General features: G+C 46.1%; 1 protein-coding gene across 1 annotated transcript; it reads right to left on the reverse strand.

Annotated features, from left to right (window-relative positions):
- Positions 1-486: 486 nt before the first annotated feature.
- LOC144368755 (Fc receptor-like protein 1) lies at positions 487-8,705 on the reverse strand. The gene is made up of 9 exons (XM_078027860.1): positions 8,570-8,705; positions 7,231-7,518; positions 6,762-7,040; positions 6,357-6,473; positions 5,335-5,362; positions 4,274-4,356; positions 2,465-2,536; positions 2,181-2,212; positions 487-817 (listed from the first exon to the last, which is right to left on the reverse strand). The coding sequence occupies exons 1-9, from the start codon at positions 8,703-8,705 to the stop codon at positions 746-748; spliced, it is 1,107 nt and encodes a 368-aa protein (XP_077883986.1). The 3' UTR covers positions 487-745.
- Between the last annotated feature and the right edge of the window lie 7,747 nt (positions 8,706-16,452).

The raw sequence follows: 16,452 nt of genomic DNA on the forward strand, positions 1-16,452 counted from the left end.
GACAGGTTCCAAGGTATATTACCATGTTTTCAAAGAGTGTGAAGATGGAAGAAGTAGCACTGTGTTCATAAAGCATCTAGAAGCTTCAACAAAGATAGAACTCAGGACTGTGACACAAAGACTAGTATGGAGGTGTTGAGATTGGCCTGTTATGCAAACTATGTCATTAAAATTGAGTGCAAATGCAATAAATTCTTATGTAAATGTTTTAATTCTAATTGGATAATGGTGCTTCAAAATGCACTGAATACGATATTTTAGGTGGAAAGAGGACAGTTGAGGCAGACAGCGCTATGGAGGCTTGGTACTGTGTGCTCTTGTACAGATCGACAGACCAGCTCTCTCTGCAGAGCAGTCATGCGAAATCGCTCACCTTGGCGTCCACTTTCAGTGACTTGTCCTCCTCTCCAATAGCTCACTTCTTTTATTTCACCCTGTTTCCTCTTGCAAAAAAAAAAAAGAGAGAAATTCACAATTCGACCCCCCCCCAAAAAAAAAAAAAAAAACAGGAGTCAGTTTCTGGTAACAAAATCCTTCCCTGTCCTTGGTCTATGTTGGTTCTCCTGGGTGGTTTCTTCAGGACTTGTGCCAACTTCACTTCACAGTCGATGAAGGAATTTTCTCACAGAAAAAAAACATGTGGATGAGGTAGATTGGAAACCTGACTCCTGAGAATCTGTGAAGATCCTATTGGTCTGAGGCTCGGGGCATGGATGGGTTTTGAAGAGCAGAGTCTTCCACCACCTTACGTAGTGTCGTCATAGTCCACATCTGCAATGTCTGCCTTCCTCAGCCTAGAATAGATGTCTGCAGAGACCTGAACGCAAAGTCACATGGATAGGATCAGAGGACAACAGACAAGGAGAACATACAAACAGCAATTTTGTGTTATGTATATTTTCTGCAATAAAAACCAGAAGTCTACCAACCCTCCTCCCCAGTCAGCTGAATACATCCCAACATGGTGCACCAACAGCATGTAAATAAGAGCCTCTTAGAAGATGGTGACTACCCATAAGCATTTTCAGATGGCCTGCTGCCTACTGGAGGCTTACAGAGGACTTCCTTCCTGACAAGCTGCAGACTAATCCAAGCATATAAGGCCTTCCCTCCTCCTTACGGGCCATTGTCATGGGCTATCATTTTTAAAGATTTCAGAATTGAAAACTAAACTTAGCATAGCACCAGAGTTTCCCAAGGACTTGAATTCTGTCCTGAGATATCTGGCTGCCAGAGTGCACCGCACGAAAATGCTAAGCACCTACTCTTTGTGCAGTTGGGATACCTACAATTTTCAGAAAGTGATTTTGCATCATCAATATATATCTTGAATTGTTTGAGTTTTGCAAATTATTGATATCTCATAACACAAATCACTATGAGCTTAGTTTTGTTCAATATTAATTTAGTTTGCCACACACTGTTTTGTTGACCTTAACAGCACTAAGTGATATATATATATATATATATATATATATATATATATATATATATATATATTCCAACAGTATTTTAGGAAAAATATTTTCAAATAAATAGAATTTTTAAAAATTCGGTATGTTTAGATAGGAGGTGTTCCTCCAAAGCTCATGTGTGAGATAATGCAATTTCATTTTGAAGATGCAATGATTGGGTCATGAGAGCATTAACCCAATCACTGCATTAATCCACTTGAATGGATTAATTTTAACTGTAGGCAGGAGGGTGTGGCTGGAGGAGGTAGGTGTGTGTGGGGGGGTACCTTCAAAGTATATATTTTATGAACAGAGCTCTCCCTCTGCTTCCTGATGGCCAGGTCGTGAGCTGCTTTCCCCTGCCATGAAGTTCTGCCTCACTTTGGTCCAGGTAATAGAGCCCATTTATGGACTGAGACCTCTGAAACCATGAGCCCCAAATAAACTTTACCTCCTCTGAAATTGTTCTTGTCAGGTCTTTTGTTTACAGGGCTGAAATAGCAGCAATTGAACTACAAATCACCCATATGCCTATTGCTAAAGCAAATGTACATGTAAGACTCCAAAACTTCCTTCCTTGTACAGAAATTCCTCCATTCTGATGGTAGATAAGAGATCATGACTTTTTTTTCCCTCTAATTGGTTATCATGTAAGAAGTCTTCGAACTGTCCTCAGGGGAAACAGAGAATGTGCATGGAGAAAAAACCAATAGGAACCCGTCTCACCTTATTCTCCACCTGTGTCCTCGTGTGTTCAGCTGTGAAAAAAAAAGTGCATGCTGTGAGATTCCACTTATATTTAAAGTCTTTAAATAAATGCTCACCAATAAAGGCTTCTTCTTCTGGGTATTTCCCTTAGATTGATTTTCATTACTATTATTATTATTATTTTGCTTTTCGATCTAGTATGACTACCTTAGTATCCAAAGAAAAAATTGATTATTTTCTTGGTTCCAAGAGAAGGAAAGACAAAGGTCAGAGGCAAATTCATCCCCAGCCTCAAGTCTCACCTGCTCCCGACTCCTGCTCCTGCTGGACATGATAGACCAGGGTGTACACATCGTCCCCACGCATGGCATTCACTGCAAGAGAAGAAAGGACCCATTGAAGTAGGACAGAAGAGTGGACACCCGAGGAATTTTCAGGAAGCAGGTTTGTTGACTTCAGGGTTCAGAGGTGACTCTCTCCTAAGAATTCTTTCTCTGAGCAAAGATTTTGGAAATTCTTTGAGCTTTATACCCAGTGGTGGCGGGAGGAGGTCCTTGGAGATTCACAGGACAAGTTCTCTCTGTTCCATGCCCGAGACCAGACACAGGTTCCACAATTTTTTTTTCTTACCAAGAAAACAGAGATAATATAGTTTTTTACAACAAGTTTGCTGACTTGACTATCACAGCTTTTGTGTGCAAACCTGGCATATACAAGAAAGAGGAAATACCCACCACAGTAACCTCTGCAGGCATCCTGATGATCTGACAAGAGGAGAAGCTTAATTATGGCAAGGGTCTTCCGGATGTGTGTGTGGGGGGTCTTTGGATTGCTTCATTCCCCCCTTTGATGATTTTTATTTCAATCAAATATCATCATCTTCTTCTTGGCTTTAAAGCTTTATATAATGTCATGATCTCCATTGTTGCCTTTCTTTTAACAGCTATTTTTATAGTAGACCCAATAGTTTTCATGCACAGGGAAGCCAAACGTGGAAGTAATAAATAGGTTAACAGCAGAAGACCTGCTATGCCAATTAAGCTTTTAAATCCACCAAGGGCTGAAAACCATCCTGCAAATAGTGAGATTGGATTCCAATCTTTAATGCCTTTCCAGGTTAGGATGGGTACTTGTGCTAGTTTTCTGGTATTGCTGGCTATGTCTTTAACAGTTTTCTGATATTGCTGGCTATGTCTTTGTCTGTCTGTCCATGGTCATCTATTTGGATGTGACAGTCTGAACTGTTAAACTTTTCACGTACTTCCCCTTCCTCAGCTAGTGGGTAATCTAATGCCAAGCGGTCTTGATAGATAGGCACTCACATTTGGGTCTGTTGTGTGGCCAAAGGCTGTAGCAGTTTGATTAGTAATAATTTCCAGTACAGTTTGCAGGTGAATTATCCAGTTTAGCACATAAAGAGTTCTATAGCGCCAACTGCCATGCTGTGCCCAGGTAGCAGCAGGACAATAAATAGCTTCGACATCATGACAAAGTCCCTTCTTCTTATCATTCGGTCTACTCTGTGTGTCTACCGCCTGTCCCAGCCCTGGAGGCTGATGGATCATTTATTTGTAGAGGAGGCTGAGACACAGCAGGATCAGGTTTGGCCAGCAGAGGTCAGCTCATGGCTCAGCTCCTTAGCTTATTATTTATTATGGCTTAAGTATGAGGTGTCCCCCAAAAGCTCACGTGTGAGACAATGCAAGAAAGTTTAGAGGTGGAATGACTGGGTTATGAGTCTTCCCCTAACCAGTGCATTAATCCTCTGCTGGGTATTAACTGGTGGTAGCTGTAGGCAGAAAGGTGTGGCTGGAGGAGGTGGGTCATTGAGACTATGTCATTGGGGTATATATTTTGTCCCTGGTGAGGGGACTTTGGCTCTGCTTCCTGATGTAATGTCCTGAGCTGCTTTCTTCTACCACGACCTTCTTCCATAACGTTTTTTCTGCCTACCTTGAGCCCCAAGGCATGGAGCCGGCCGTCTATGGACTGCAATCACCAAATAAATTTTTCTCCTCTAAAATTGTCCTTGCCAGGTCTTTTGGTCACAGTGATGAAAATCTGACTCAAATGCTATGCCTACTTGGGCCCAGGTCATTGAGAAACTTTACCATTTTCGTATACAGGCGGTAGCTGCACTGGGTCAGGTGAGTTGAGATAGTTGGGTTCTTGGGGTTCAGGACTGGAAGAGCTCCTACAAACACAGAAACACGCGTGAGCTGTCCGGAATAGCGTTCCAGATGTCCCAGACCCATCTATCCGAGATCGTAAAACAGCCAAGGAGAGAAGCTCTTTAAGGAAGAGTCCTGGACAGAATATCAGCCCAGGGAACTGGAAGGCACACCTGTACCATGTAAGCCGCGGGCCCTAAGTGTGGACACTGCAGTCGCCCTAGTGCACATATTCCACAGGTCTTAGCTGACTGAGTCACTGTGGGACAGCCCACACCTGAAATGATGTCACTTACGTGATAAAAGCTCACTAAATCCTGGATAGAGAAAGAATGATTCACCCCAGAGGAAAACAGGTGGCTGACCACACTAAGGAACTTGAAGAAAAGGCAGAATTAAACAGGCATCCATGTGATGTACCCCTGAAAGAGGGCCACTCTGATTTGGAAAAGAAAAATCTGTTTATTGTTGGCATAAACAATAACAGTATAAAATATATCAAATAAACACTGGTAGCCCTAGGAGGAAGTATTTGAAAATGTTTTCTTCCTCTAAACTTCTACAGAATGTCATCAATAATTTTTCAGTCTGTTTATTCCTGTCTAACATTACAGAAATGTGTGTATACCTCACCTACCCTGAAATACTTTAGGACTCTCAAGATCTTTCCATATGTTCATGGTCTCTGCAGCCAACAGACCCTTAGACACTGGCTGAGACACTGACCACTTGAACAAATGGACAGTCCTGGTCAAAGCAATGTAACTTTCTTATTGTGAAGTTGTATTGAAAGGGATAGACATAGAAAAAAATGATCAATTAGTTATCATATGAAACTTAAAAAGACCAGAAGTAGAAAATCAAAGTACATTGAACTCAGGTGTGATTTTTAGGTATGAGAAGATAGGAAAACAGCTCCCCCTAAAATAGGACAATTCAGAGTTAAAATTTTTCTTGTTTTCCTGCATTAGTAGCACCTGCAGAGAAAGCAGAGGTCTTACCTGTGTGGGTCCCTGGTTGAGCATCTTCCTGAAAGTCAAACAGATCAGTGAACCTGTCAATGGAGGAACCTCCTTCTCGGCTCCCTTATAGCCCTGGTACACAGGGATGCACCTCCTGCCAGAATGCCCACTGTGGATGCCAACCTGTGCCCAGAGGACATCTGGGAATTATTTGCAGAGCCTTCCTTTCACAAATGAGGAGACTCAGGTCCAGAATATAAATGAGCTACCCCAAAGCAAAAAATACTGGAGCTAGGAGTGGAGCCCAGGTCTCTGAACTCTCATGTCTATGATGTGAGGATGGGAATCTTATCCTGCCCCAAATCCTCACGGGCAGGTGTTGCCACAGCCATGTTATAGTTGAGGTGCCCAAAGATGCTGGAAAAGTCTAGAATTTAAATGAAAATCTCACATTGTCCTCTCCTGCTCCATCTCCTACTCGCTCAGGGGAGAGCAAGAGCCTGGAGCTCAATACACCAAGGAATACGTAACTGCCATTGGTGATAGAGTGGGAGGCTGAGTCACCCGGAATTCATAACAGAAGAGAACTGTGGGAGGCCGTGTGACCCGCTGAAGCGTCTTGGAGAAAATGGCATTTCCACTCAAGAGTGAAGTTTCCAGCAATGATTAGAACATGTGGATATGTGAATGAGCTTTTGGGGGAGTAGGGAGTAGCTTTTGGCAAACCCAAAAGATAAATAAGACCCTCTGCACTGACTTTAGAGCTAGGAGAGGAGCAGGCTAGCTGGAGTTGTTAAGCACTTTTCTCTTCCAGGGGCTGATGAATTAAAGTATTATGCTTCTCTATAAAAAATTGAATCACAGAAGAATATGACATCAGCTGAACCTCAATCGATGACATATAGGGAGAAAACGAATTTTACTAAAAATATTATGCTTTTTAAGATCCGTAGTAGGGTGGCTAAAAGCATATATTTATCCTTTGCAGTTTACATGTTACCCTCCCAGCCTATTTCAGTGAAATCTGAGGTCACAAAATACCCACCTCTATAAATACTAACCTATTTTTCTCCTGAGCCAGTAGCAAAGTAACAGGACTGCGGTGATGACACCAACGCTGCCGAGCAGCCCCTCAACGACCCCTGGAGTAAGATGTTCGCTTCTGGGTTTGGCAGGCACTGAGGGGGAGACCTGGGGTGAGCTGCTGTAGGGAAGGAATTGGGTTTGGGGACAGACCTCTTGGTACGGGCTCTGCTCAACGGCTGCTCTCCCAGGACGGATGTACTTATTTATTTAGGGACCTGCGGCTGTTCACATTGAAGGAAGAAGAGAGGCACCCAACCTCCAGCTCCTCCCACAGGACCCTCGCCCTGAGTAGAGCAGCAGAGGCACTGGGGTGTCAGTGGGCCTCTCCTGGGGTGCTGGGGAAGAGGCTGATGGAGACAACCCCACCGCCGAAGCTATACCTGTGAAATTGAGAGTCACCGCCTCACTGCGCTGGGCACCCTGGCCATTGTCAGCCTCGCAGGAGTAGTTTCCAGAATGTTCTGCAGTCAGGGAGAGGTTGAAGGATGCCCCTCCCCCAGAGGGCGCTGAGCTGTTCCCCAGGGTGACGTCCTCCAGGTAAAACTGGTACAGGATCGGGGGAGAGCCCCTCAGGGCCTCGCAGTGAAGCTCCACCACGTCCCCCACCTCAGCCTGGGCCCTGGGAGCCCTGAGGGTGAGCACAGGGCGGGACACTGGAACTGACAGGGACAGTGGACTGTCAGAGACGCGTCTCCACTGGTGCAGTAGAGCTATAATCCCTGCCTGTCCCCAGGGACTCCCCCCATGGAACTTCCCCAAGGCACCCCAGGGGAACACGGAGCCGAGCCGGCCACGCTGCAGGCACCCCAGCACCCCAGGAGAGGCCCGTTGCCACCACATGGAACTCACTCCTGACAGCGATGTCCACCAGTCCGCTGAGGCTGGGGCTGTCGCCGTTGTCAGCTGCGCAGTAGTACTGGCCGGAATCACTCTCCATCACTGGTGCGACCTCCAAGTTTGCTGTCCGTGAACGCTGGGTCTTGGTTTCCAGGTTTAAGCCCAAATGCCCTTTGTACCAGGCGAAGGTGATGTTTCCTGTGCCCTCAGCCACCGAGCAGATGAGGACCAGTTTGTCTCCCTTCATCACCCGTCCCCCTGGAGGCTGAGTCTCCAAGCTCAAGTCGGAGACAGGGATTCCTGCACAAACACCAGATCATGTGGGAGAACCCCGAGCAGGGAGTGTTTGGAGCCCAGGGAGTAGGTATGGGGGTCTTCAAGGCAAAGCTGAAGGCAAAGTCATGATGCATAAAGTCTGACTGGAGGGGAGGCTCTACTGATTTGGAATCACTTCTAGTTTGGTGGTGATGATAGGGTTAGAAAGATACGATAATATCACCATGGGAAAATGTGGCATCGCCTCCTTGCCTAGGACAATGTGACTTCCATTCCCCTGAGTCTCAAGCTTTCTTTTTTTTTTTAAGACACAGTAATATAGTGATTATAAGTCCAAATTGTGAGTCAATCTGCTTGGGTGTGGATACTGGTTCCAACTCTTGCTTGTGGTGCATGCTTGATCAAATTACTTTTATAAGACTTAATTTCTCATCTGTAAATGGGGATGCCATGATAGTTATCTCCTGCAGGTGTGACGCTTCAATTAAACATATATGTGAAGCACTAAATTGGCACCTGCTGTGTACAAGCTGTTCAATGGTTATTGCTGGGGTGGAGATAGCAGAAGGTTTAGTTTCACTAGTGTTGAGTTTTTAGAAGTCTGGAACTACCTAATGTTCTGGAGGTAATAGATATGAATATCATACTCCGGCCACACCTCCAACTCTGTACTGGGGATTGAACCCAGGGGTGCTCTACCACTGAGCTATACCTCCAGCCCTTTTTAATTCTTATTTTGAGTCAGGGTCTTGCTAACCTCAAACTTTCAATGCTTCTGACTTAGCCTCCCAAGTCACTGGGATTACAGGCGTGCACCCTGGCACCTGACTCAATATTGGGTTTTTGCAGGAGATCATGTCACAGAAGTGTCAATCTGATATGGTATGACATGGTTCATAATAATAAAATTTTCTTTTTGTATTCTTTCAAAATCAACCCCCCCCCCACACACACACACAAGCCTTCTCCAATACTCTATTCACACACTTCTGCCAAGCCTTCTCTTGCCACCTGGTCAAGCTGACCCTGGAGAGAGAGGGATACGAGGATAGCTGAAGCCTCCCTCCACCTCTACCATCCCAGGGACAGGAGAGGTCATCTGCCGTCCTCTCCCCAGTGGACTCTGGAAGCACGGTCCTTAGATACTCACTCTGCACCTGTATGGCGGAACTCCAGCTCTGTTTGGGGGGCCTATTCCCCGCTGTCGTCATGGTACACCAGTAGTTCCCCGAGTCTTCCTTCCACACCGTGGGGATCTGGAGCTTTGGGGAGCTGCTCCATTCTGATCCCAGGTTGTGGCCACCTCTGAAGAAGCTGAACTGGGGTTGGACAGGTGGCGGCTGAAGCCGGGTCTCACAGGTCAGGGTCAGTGAGCTGCCCTCTATGGGGTTGGCAGGCCTGGCTGTCAGCACGAGATGTAGAAACAGCTCTGGAGAGAATAATTCAACAGATAGAGTGCAGGGCCGGGGGCTCACAGTTCCCGGTGAGAGGCATTCCGTCCCCAGCCACACAATACCCCTCTGTTCCCTCAAGTGGCCCATGGGCTTCCCCTGGCCACAGACCCACGCCGTGCACCCTCACACATCCTGCCACGGGCCACAGCAGCCACTTCCAGAAGGCAGCACTGTGACTCGGATCTTCTAATTCTTGAAGTTTCTACCCAGGAACTAAGAAGCCCTTTCTGGAAGCCAGGGCAGGAACATTGAAGACAGTCGCTGCAGCTGGCATTGGAGACGGGGAAGCTGTGATTTTTAATAAAAGCGAATACATTTCTGTGGACCATGGTCTATCACCTGGTCGTTATTCTCTTCTGTTCTCTTTCCCCTCCCAGCTCAGACACAGGCTGTTTCTAAGGCAGAATGTGGACCTGAGGAATCAGTCAGGGTGGGGACAGCACCGAGGAACTCAAACCCCTCTGTGTCGACCACGTCCTTCCCTATGTCGCTAGCCCCATTGCTGGGAAGTGCCCTGTGGACATCCACACAGCCCTGTTCCCCTGATCTGGGACTTCAACACAGACCTCTGCTGCAGCCACAGGAGAAGAGAATTTAGTCCATGCCTTAGGCCTCAGGGGTGGATCCTTTAGGGCTTTTGTTCTGGGTAAATAAAGATGGCGAAGGTCCATTCTACTCTCCCCTCTTCCCTTAGCACTCCCAGTTTCAGCAGCCTACAAATCTCACAAATCTTTGGGTACGTGTTTGTCCAACTCTTAGAGCCTCTGACATGTGGGAGATTTAATTTTTTTTTTTTTCTGAAAGAAACCTCTTCCTCCCCTCACCAGATGCCGGCGACGAGTACTCTGGATCACTGAGAGATGGTTCCTAGACTAAAGTCTATCATTTCCAATTCTGCCCACAAGGCTTTTCCCCGGGGTCTTTTTAAACCTCAGTTCCATCTGTGGTTACCAGAATGTTCCCTCTGACCTGGGGCATGGAATACCCTGTTCTTTTTGTCCTCAGAAAGCTGGTCCCCAGAAAACAGAGGAGCATTACAGCTTTTGGAGCTGAATAGAGAAAGGAATAAAACAGGCATTTGGGCACCCAGAGTCCACTCAAGCTTCTGTCCAGGGCAGGGGAGCAGGTGGAGCTGGAAGCCACACAGGGATGACTACAAGAGCCTGGAGCTCAGACTTGCAGGTCAAGCTTAATGCCATTAAATCCCAGGCAGCAGAGATTACCTGGAGATACCTGGGAATTTTGCTTCTTTGTCCTTGATGTAACTATGGATTTTTGCTTAGGCTAGAATTTGGCACCTGAGTTTAAGGGTAAAGGAGAGACCAAGAACAAAGCTCGTGTGACATTAACACCAAGCAGGAGCTGGACTTGGACAAATATTAGGGAAGGAACTCAGAGGGCCAAGGTGATTCCGATCTCTCTGGTCACAGGAATCCCTGATCCCTGGAGGTAGCATAACGTCCTCTCTTAACCCTTAGGTTAGTATCTTACGCACACGAGAGCGGTTCTAGCATATATTATATTGGAAGCTGCTTTAGTGAGATTTCTCAAGGCAGAAGACTTTCCTACTCCCCTCTTCTGAGAAAGGCAAGACTCTGAATCAGGATCAGAGCCATGAAGTATGTTTGCATAAACCAGTCGGAGAGAGGAAACTGAACTGGGGCAACAATTGTGGCTGCAGAGGGGAGCTAAAAATAGGCAGGAGGCACAGAAAATCTTTGTTGCACGTGGCCTGGGGACAGACTTCAGTGTTGTTCTCCATGGCTCTGTGATTGCAGCATTTCCTCCATCACCCATGGCAGAGTCCCCAGGGGACTTGAAGCCCCTGGGGCAGGGAGGACAGAGACTCTGTCAGCCTTTGGCACCCTCTGCCTCTCTTGTGCAAATAGCATCTTCATCCCTGTGCTGAGACTGCCCAGAAAGGAAGGAGAAGGCCAGGCGAGACCCCATCACCCAGCTGGGCAGACACGGCTCAGCAGCCTGGGCTCAGGGCAGCCACTGATGTCCGGACACCTCAGCAGCTGTCACCAGATGCCTCTTGGACAGGTAGGGGCTGCTCAGAGGGCCATCCACAGGTCTCCTGATCTGAGCCGAGGGACAGACTGTGAGGAAGTAAAGGAAGTGCAACTCACCGTCAGGTTCGCAGAGCAGAGCTGCAAGAAAATTCAGGAGACATCAGCACAGGCAGGAAGTCCTCCAGGCAGACAAGTGTGACTCCCCTAGGACTTTCCAGCAGTAGACCCTCCCTCCTTGTCACGGCCTCCTCCTTCTTTCACTTCCCTCATTCATCTCCCTCCCCTTCCTTCCGTCTTTCCTTCTCTCTGTTCCTTTACCAACATTCCATGTCACCCACAGAACACCCACCCCTGAGCACTTCTTTTCCCTCTGATCATAATTTCCAGTAACTTTTGTCATCTGTCATTCGGAAATGGTAACTTTGTTGTTTCTTAATTTTTTTGTCGTGCATGATAGTTATGCATAATATTGGGGTTCATTTTGACATACTTCTACAAGCATGGAATATAATTTGCTCCAATTCAGTCCTCAGTACTTCCCCTCTCCCTCCCCTCCTCCCCTGCTTCCCTTTCCTCTAATGTTTTTTTTTTCTGTTTACTTACAGTTATTTAAATTAGTGCATTATAACCTTTATTTTTAAAAATCTATTTATTCTAATTGGTGCATTACAATTATACATAATAGTGGGATTCCTTTTTACATAGTCATACATGCACCATCTAAGAAGGTAATTTGGTCAATTTTGTTCTCCATTAAGGCTTTGCTCTCAATTACTTAACATCCCTCTTAGAACTTCTTATTCCCATTTCCACCTCCTCCTGTCAAAAGTCTTGATGATCCAGTCAGGACTCGCTGTCTCAGGACCACAACACACTCAGGCAAGGGGGTAAGGGTCTCATGGCTAAGGCTTGGAGTCCCTTGTTTTACCAACTTGAGATCAGAAGAAGCTTAGGTCCAGAGAATGGATAGACATTTCTCCTGATTCTCTTCTAGCCCAAGGATTTCACCCCACTATGGTGTCATAAAGGTCAAGAAGGAAAAAACTTGGGAGATAATGCAGGCTTTATAACTAGAAGGCAGAGATTTAGATCTTTAGTTTATTCTTACAAGCTTTGTGACTCTAGGAAAAATGTTTCTCCTCTCTGTGTTTTGGTTTCTTTTTCTACTAAATAAGATAATAATAGTACCTGCCAGGCAGAGTTTTTGTGAAGATTAAATGAGTTGATACCCACAAAGTGCTTAGAATAGAGCCTGAAAGTTACTTAGTATCCAATAAATATTATCACTATTACGTTTAGTCTGTGATGCCTATTGTTTTAGGTTAAATTCTTATTTGAATAATTAGTTTCTCAAGCAGGGGGAGCGAAACATATTTTAGGTATTAATCCACACAATGAGTAGTCTTTCAATGCCTTAATTTTAATTTCATACAAATTTCATACAAATCTTTGATGCATTAGTGCATTCTAAAATATCATTAAAAATTAGAGGTTTTGTGTTTTTGCTTTATATTATTTGGTATGTACATTTTTATTGAATCCTTGTAAGACAAATCCAAGTTTCCTTTAAGTTGTACTGCACATTTTTATTAAACTTGGGGTCTTTTAAAAAATAATTTTGAGGGTTTACTGTATGCCAGTCATTGTGCATGGCACCAGGTTTACAGTAGGGAATATGACCAAGAGTCTGTGGTGTCAAGAATTAACGCTATGCCGGGAGGGAGACAATGACAAAATAAAATGTAGGATGGTTTCCTAAAGTGGTTGGTGACACAAGAAAAACAGAGCAGAGAAATGTTACAGAATGTCTTAGGATGGTCTTGACTGTCTCAATAGATTCGGGAGCAAGACTTTGGAATATCTGGGAAAGCGCATCTAGCAGAGATTAAAAACAGCAAATGCTCAGGCCTTGGGGCTGTGGGGATGAGCTTGTCTAGGGAGGAAGGAGAAGGCAAGTCCTGCACCTGAGCAGGTGAGGGACAGTGGAGAGCATCAGCCTGAAAGGAGCCGGTCCTGAGGATCTTTACGGACTTCAGAGCAATTTTGGGTTTAATCTAGATGTGATGGGGACCCCTGAACAGTTCTGAGTCAATTTACATTTACAAGTTCAGTCTGATATTGTAAAGGAAACAGGCTGTAGAAATGCAAGAGAGCTCAGGAGAACGTTAGTGGGAATCTAGGAGAGCAGGGGTGGCGGCTTGGTTAGGCAGCACTGATGCTGCGAAGCGGTCCTGTGTTAGCATGAATTTTGAAAGTAGAATTAATATGAAATAGAAAGTACAAAAAAAATAGATGAATTAAATATGACTCAAAATTTTGACCACAGCCACAGGAAGAAATGTGTGATAGCTACTGAAATGGAGAAGATGTGGGGAGAGATGGGTTAGGTTTGGTGGTGGTGGCGGGTAGAGGTGGAAGGTCAAGAGGTCTGTTTGAGTTTAAGATGGTCAATAAGGGACTTGGGGTTTAGCTTTGCGGCAGAGCACTTGCCGAGCATGTGTGAAGTCCTTGAAATGCCCAGCACCAAAAAGAGAGCGAGGAAGGAAGGAAGGAAGGAAGGAAGGAAGGAAGGAAGGAAGGAAGGAAGGAAGGAAGGAAGGAAGGAAGGAGGAAAGAGGCTATTAGATATTTGAGTGGCCACTGATACATAAAAGGTGCTTAACAAAGGAGTCAAAGCTGGAGAAAAAGGTTTGAATTTAAGCTGAAAATGGTTCATGGAGCAACAGAATCATATAATTTAGGGAAGAGAGCCAGCAGAATAGAATATGCTGGGAGCCAGGTGTTGAAAATGTGTCCAGGAGAAGGAGTGATCCTCAGTGTTGAGTGCCCCAAGAGGCTGAGGAGTGGAAACTACAAACCAGGTGAGGCCACATGGACGTAGTGGACTTGATTAGCAAAAGCAGTTTCCGTGGAGCAGTGAGTGAAAGACCAATTAAAATGGGTTCAAGAAAGGAAAAGGAAGGACCACAGAGACCTACAGCCATTTACCAGCTGTCGGGGGTTACAGAGAGACTATTTGACGTGAGTAGAGTGAGGGGGGAGGGGATGTTTGAAGTGAGGAAAATGGGTTTTTGAAATGTACTGGTGGCCACGAGACCCTAAACCTTTGTTAAAAAATCCCAGATACTATTTCAAAAAAGCAGATCTTAACACAATTAAAGATCAAATATGGAGTTTAAAGAAAAAGATGGAAGGAAGTGAAACAAAGACCGTAACTCACTGAAAATTTGTAACGGGAGACAGAAAGAGGATGGGGCAAGGGGGTGGGTGAGAGAGCAGATATTGAGGACAGTGGGAGAGGAGACAGAGTAGGTGACCGCAGGGGACAGCGAGTGGGTAGATGCGGCGGCAGAAGCACGAGGACATTTTCTTCTGGTGGTTTTTATTTTATCAACGTGCCATGAAGCAAGGGTACAAATGGGAATCAAAGGGGTCCATCTAGGGGAAAGACGGTGTGAAACGGTGGTCATCGTGGGCAGGAGAAGAGGACCGTCAAAGTGCAGGAAAGTGCCTGGCAGTGCTGAGAGCTGCCTGAAATTTGGGGTCCCACATTAAATGGAGATGTCAGCTGGGCTGTGCCTTTTGTCTCAAGTCCCCTCCAGCTGCTCAGGCACACATATAAAGTGTGCAAAAACAACAACAAAAAAATAGGATTGAGCAGGACAGTGGTGTGGGGACTGAGAGATTAAGGGATGTCGTGGGGATGGGCTGGGGGATCTGCGTCCCTGTGGGGACGGACGGAGCACATGGTGTGTGGTCACCGATCATGGAAAAGCAATGCCGGGAGTCACAGACCCCTCGGAGACAGTGTTAGAGAAAGTGGCCCAGGTTCCAGTGGGGTGGGGAGGAATCCTGAAAAAGGGGGTGATGATGAGTTCTAAGGCTTGACAGTAGGGATGGGGTGCAAAGAGGGCAAAGAAAAAATAATGCTGGTGATAATAAGAAGAAGGGAACTGAAAGGTTATTTCTGTCGTGCAGATATTTTTTGGCACAGCTGCTGAAACCATCAAGAACAAAGACAGAATTAAGGGTAGAAGGAGAGATGGGCAGTGAACACGTCTTAGGTAAAAACCGAAACGATGATTGTCCTCAAAGCTCTGCCTGACTCTGAGCCCCGAGTGGAAGTACAGATCTGAGATGTGCCGGGCATCCCTGAGCCTCGCCAGGCGGAGACTTGGTCCCCAGGAGTCCCCATAGATGGTCAGCTAGTGGAGCCCCAGTGTGATGGCTCCCAGACCCTGCTCCCAGGTGTCCGACTCACCGCAGATGAACAGCCAGAGCCCCGGCCGCATGAGGACCAGATGGAAGATGGTTAAATGAAGATGCTCCTGACACCAAAATAATGCCCCTCGGGTCAAGAGGTGACAGCTCTCGGGTTTGAGGAAGTCAGGGCCGGAAGTTCACCCTTCAGCGCACGTTTACAGAAACAGAAGGAGGAAGAAGAACCCCCCAATGGCCAGGTTCTTCTCCTATGAAGGCTGAGGAAAATCAAAGCTATTCTGTCGTTTGGTGCCATCCCACAACCCGGAGACCCTGCGCGTCCATCAGTGTTCGAGGGCCTCCTTTCAGAACTCTGGTCTCTCAAGACAGTTTCTGACTTCAGCGGGTCTCGCCATGATACAGACCTCCTGAAATCCAAGTGGCACACTTTCACCTCTGTCCCCTCCCCGGTCTCATCAACACCTCCCTGTTTCCCAGCAGTCCCTAGAAAAGTCACGCCAGGCAAACGTCATCAAGCTGCGGATGGACGGGGCGGTCACCAGGTCGCGTCTGACAGCTGTCTCGTAGGATGATCTGCACAGGGTCCAACTGTTCACACCTTTACAAGCTTTCGTACTGGGATTTTTGGTGTGTCAACAAATGAGCATAAAACAGCTGAGAAACAAAATCGTGGGAAATAACAATTCATAACAAAATGTTACAGTCCATGAAAATAAGATAGAGAAAATAGGCACATGCAAATCAGCCCCCGAACACTAGGGAGGAGTTCGCCATTTACCCCGACTGACATTTGGGATATTTCTCTTTCTTCATCCCAAGTCTGGATATCTAGAACCCCTTTCATGGCTTTCCTTATCACTTTGAACTACCAGTTCTTGGTACCTGACGCCTGTGTGTAATTCAGATTATGGATTAGAGAATAAATGACCTTAATTTCCAATTTTTCCAACCTTTGAGTATTTAGGGTTGCAAATAGACGAAAAAAATGGAAGCTGAGCCATTAAGAAATGTGGAAAGGTGCCGTCCAATACTGACATCTGCGTCCAGGTATCAAGTCCAAAGAGGAAGACGGAGAGAAAAACAAAATGAGTGGTCAGTGATGCACAAAGATAAAGGAGAACGAGAGCATGTGGGGAAGCAGCCTAATGGTCCCCAGGAATGGCTGAAACCAGACGGTGGGCCCACACCTTTGCTCCCAGGCGTGAGAAAGCCCATGTGGAGACAAGGATGGCCAAGGTTAAAGGGTCGGGGACCACACAGAAGTCTCC

This window comes from Ictidomys tridecemlineatus, chromosome 11, assembly GCF_052094955.1.
Source record: "Ictidomys tridecemlineatus isolate mIctTri1 chromosome 11, mIctTri1.hap1, whole genome shotgun sequence".
In the NCBI taxonomy this organism is placed as follows: domain Eukaryota; kingdom Metazoa; phylum Chordata; class Mammalia; order Rodentia; family Sciuridae; genus Ictidomys; species Ictidomys tridecemlineatus.

What these genes read in the sequence shown, in the direction of transcription:
- LOC144368755 (XM_078027860.1), bottom strand. Translation starts at nt 8,705, where the DNA reads ATGACGACAGCGGGGAATAGGCCCCCCAAACAGAGCTGGAGTTCCGCC. An exon ending in CTGGCTCAGGAGAAAAATAG is followed by an intron (nt 5,363 to 6,356) that starts GTTAGTATTTAT and finishes TTTGACTTTCAG; the next exon opens with GAAGATGCTCAACCAGGGAC. An exon ending in GGAGCAGGAGTCGGGAGCAG is followed by an intron (nt 2,213 to 2,464) that starts GTGAGACTTGAG and finishes TTTTTTTCACAG; the next exon opens with CTGAACACACGAGGACACAG.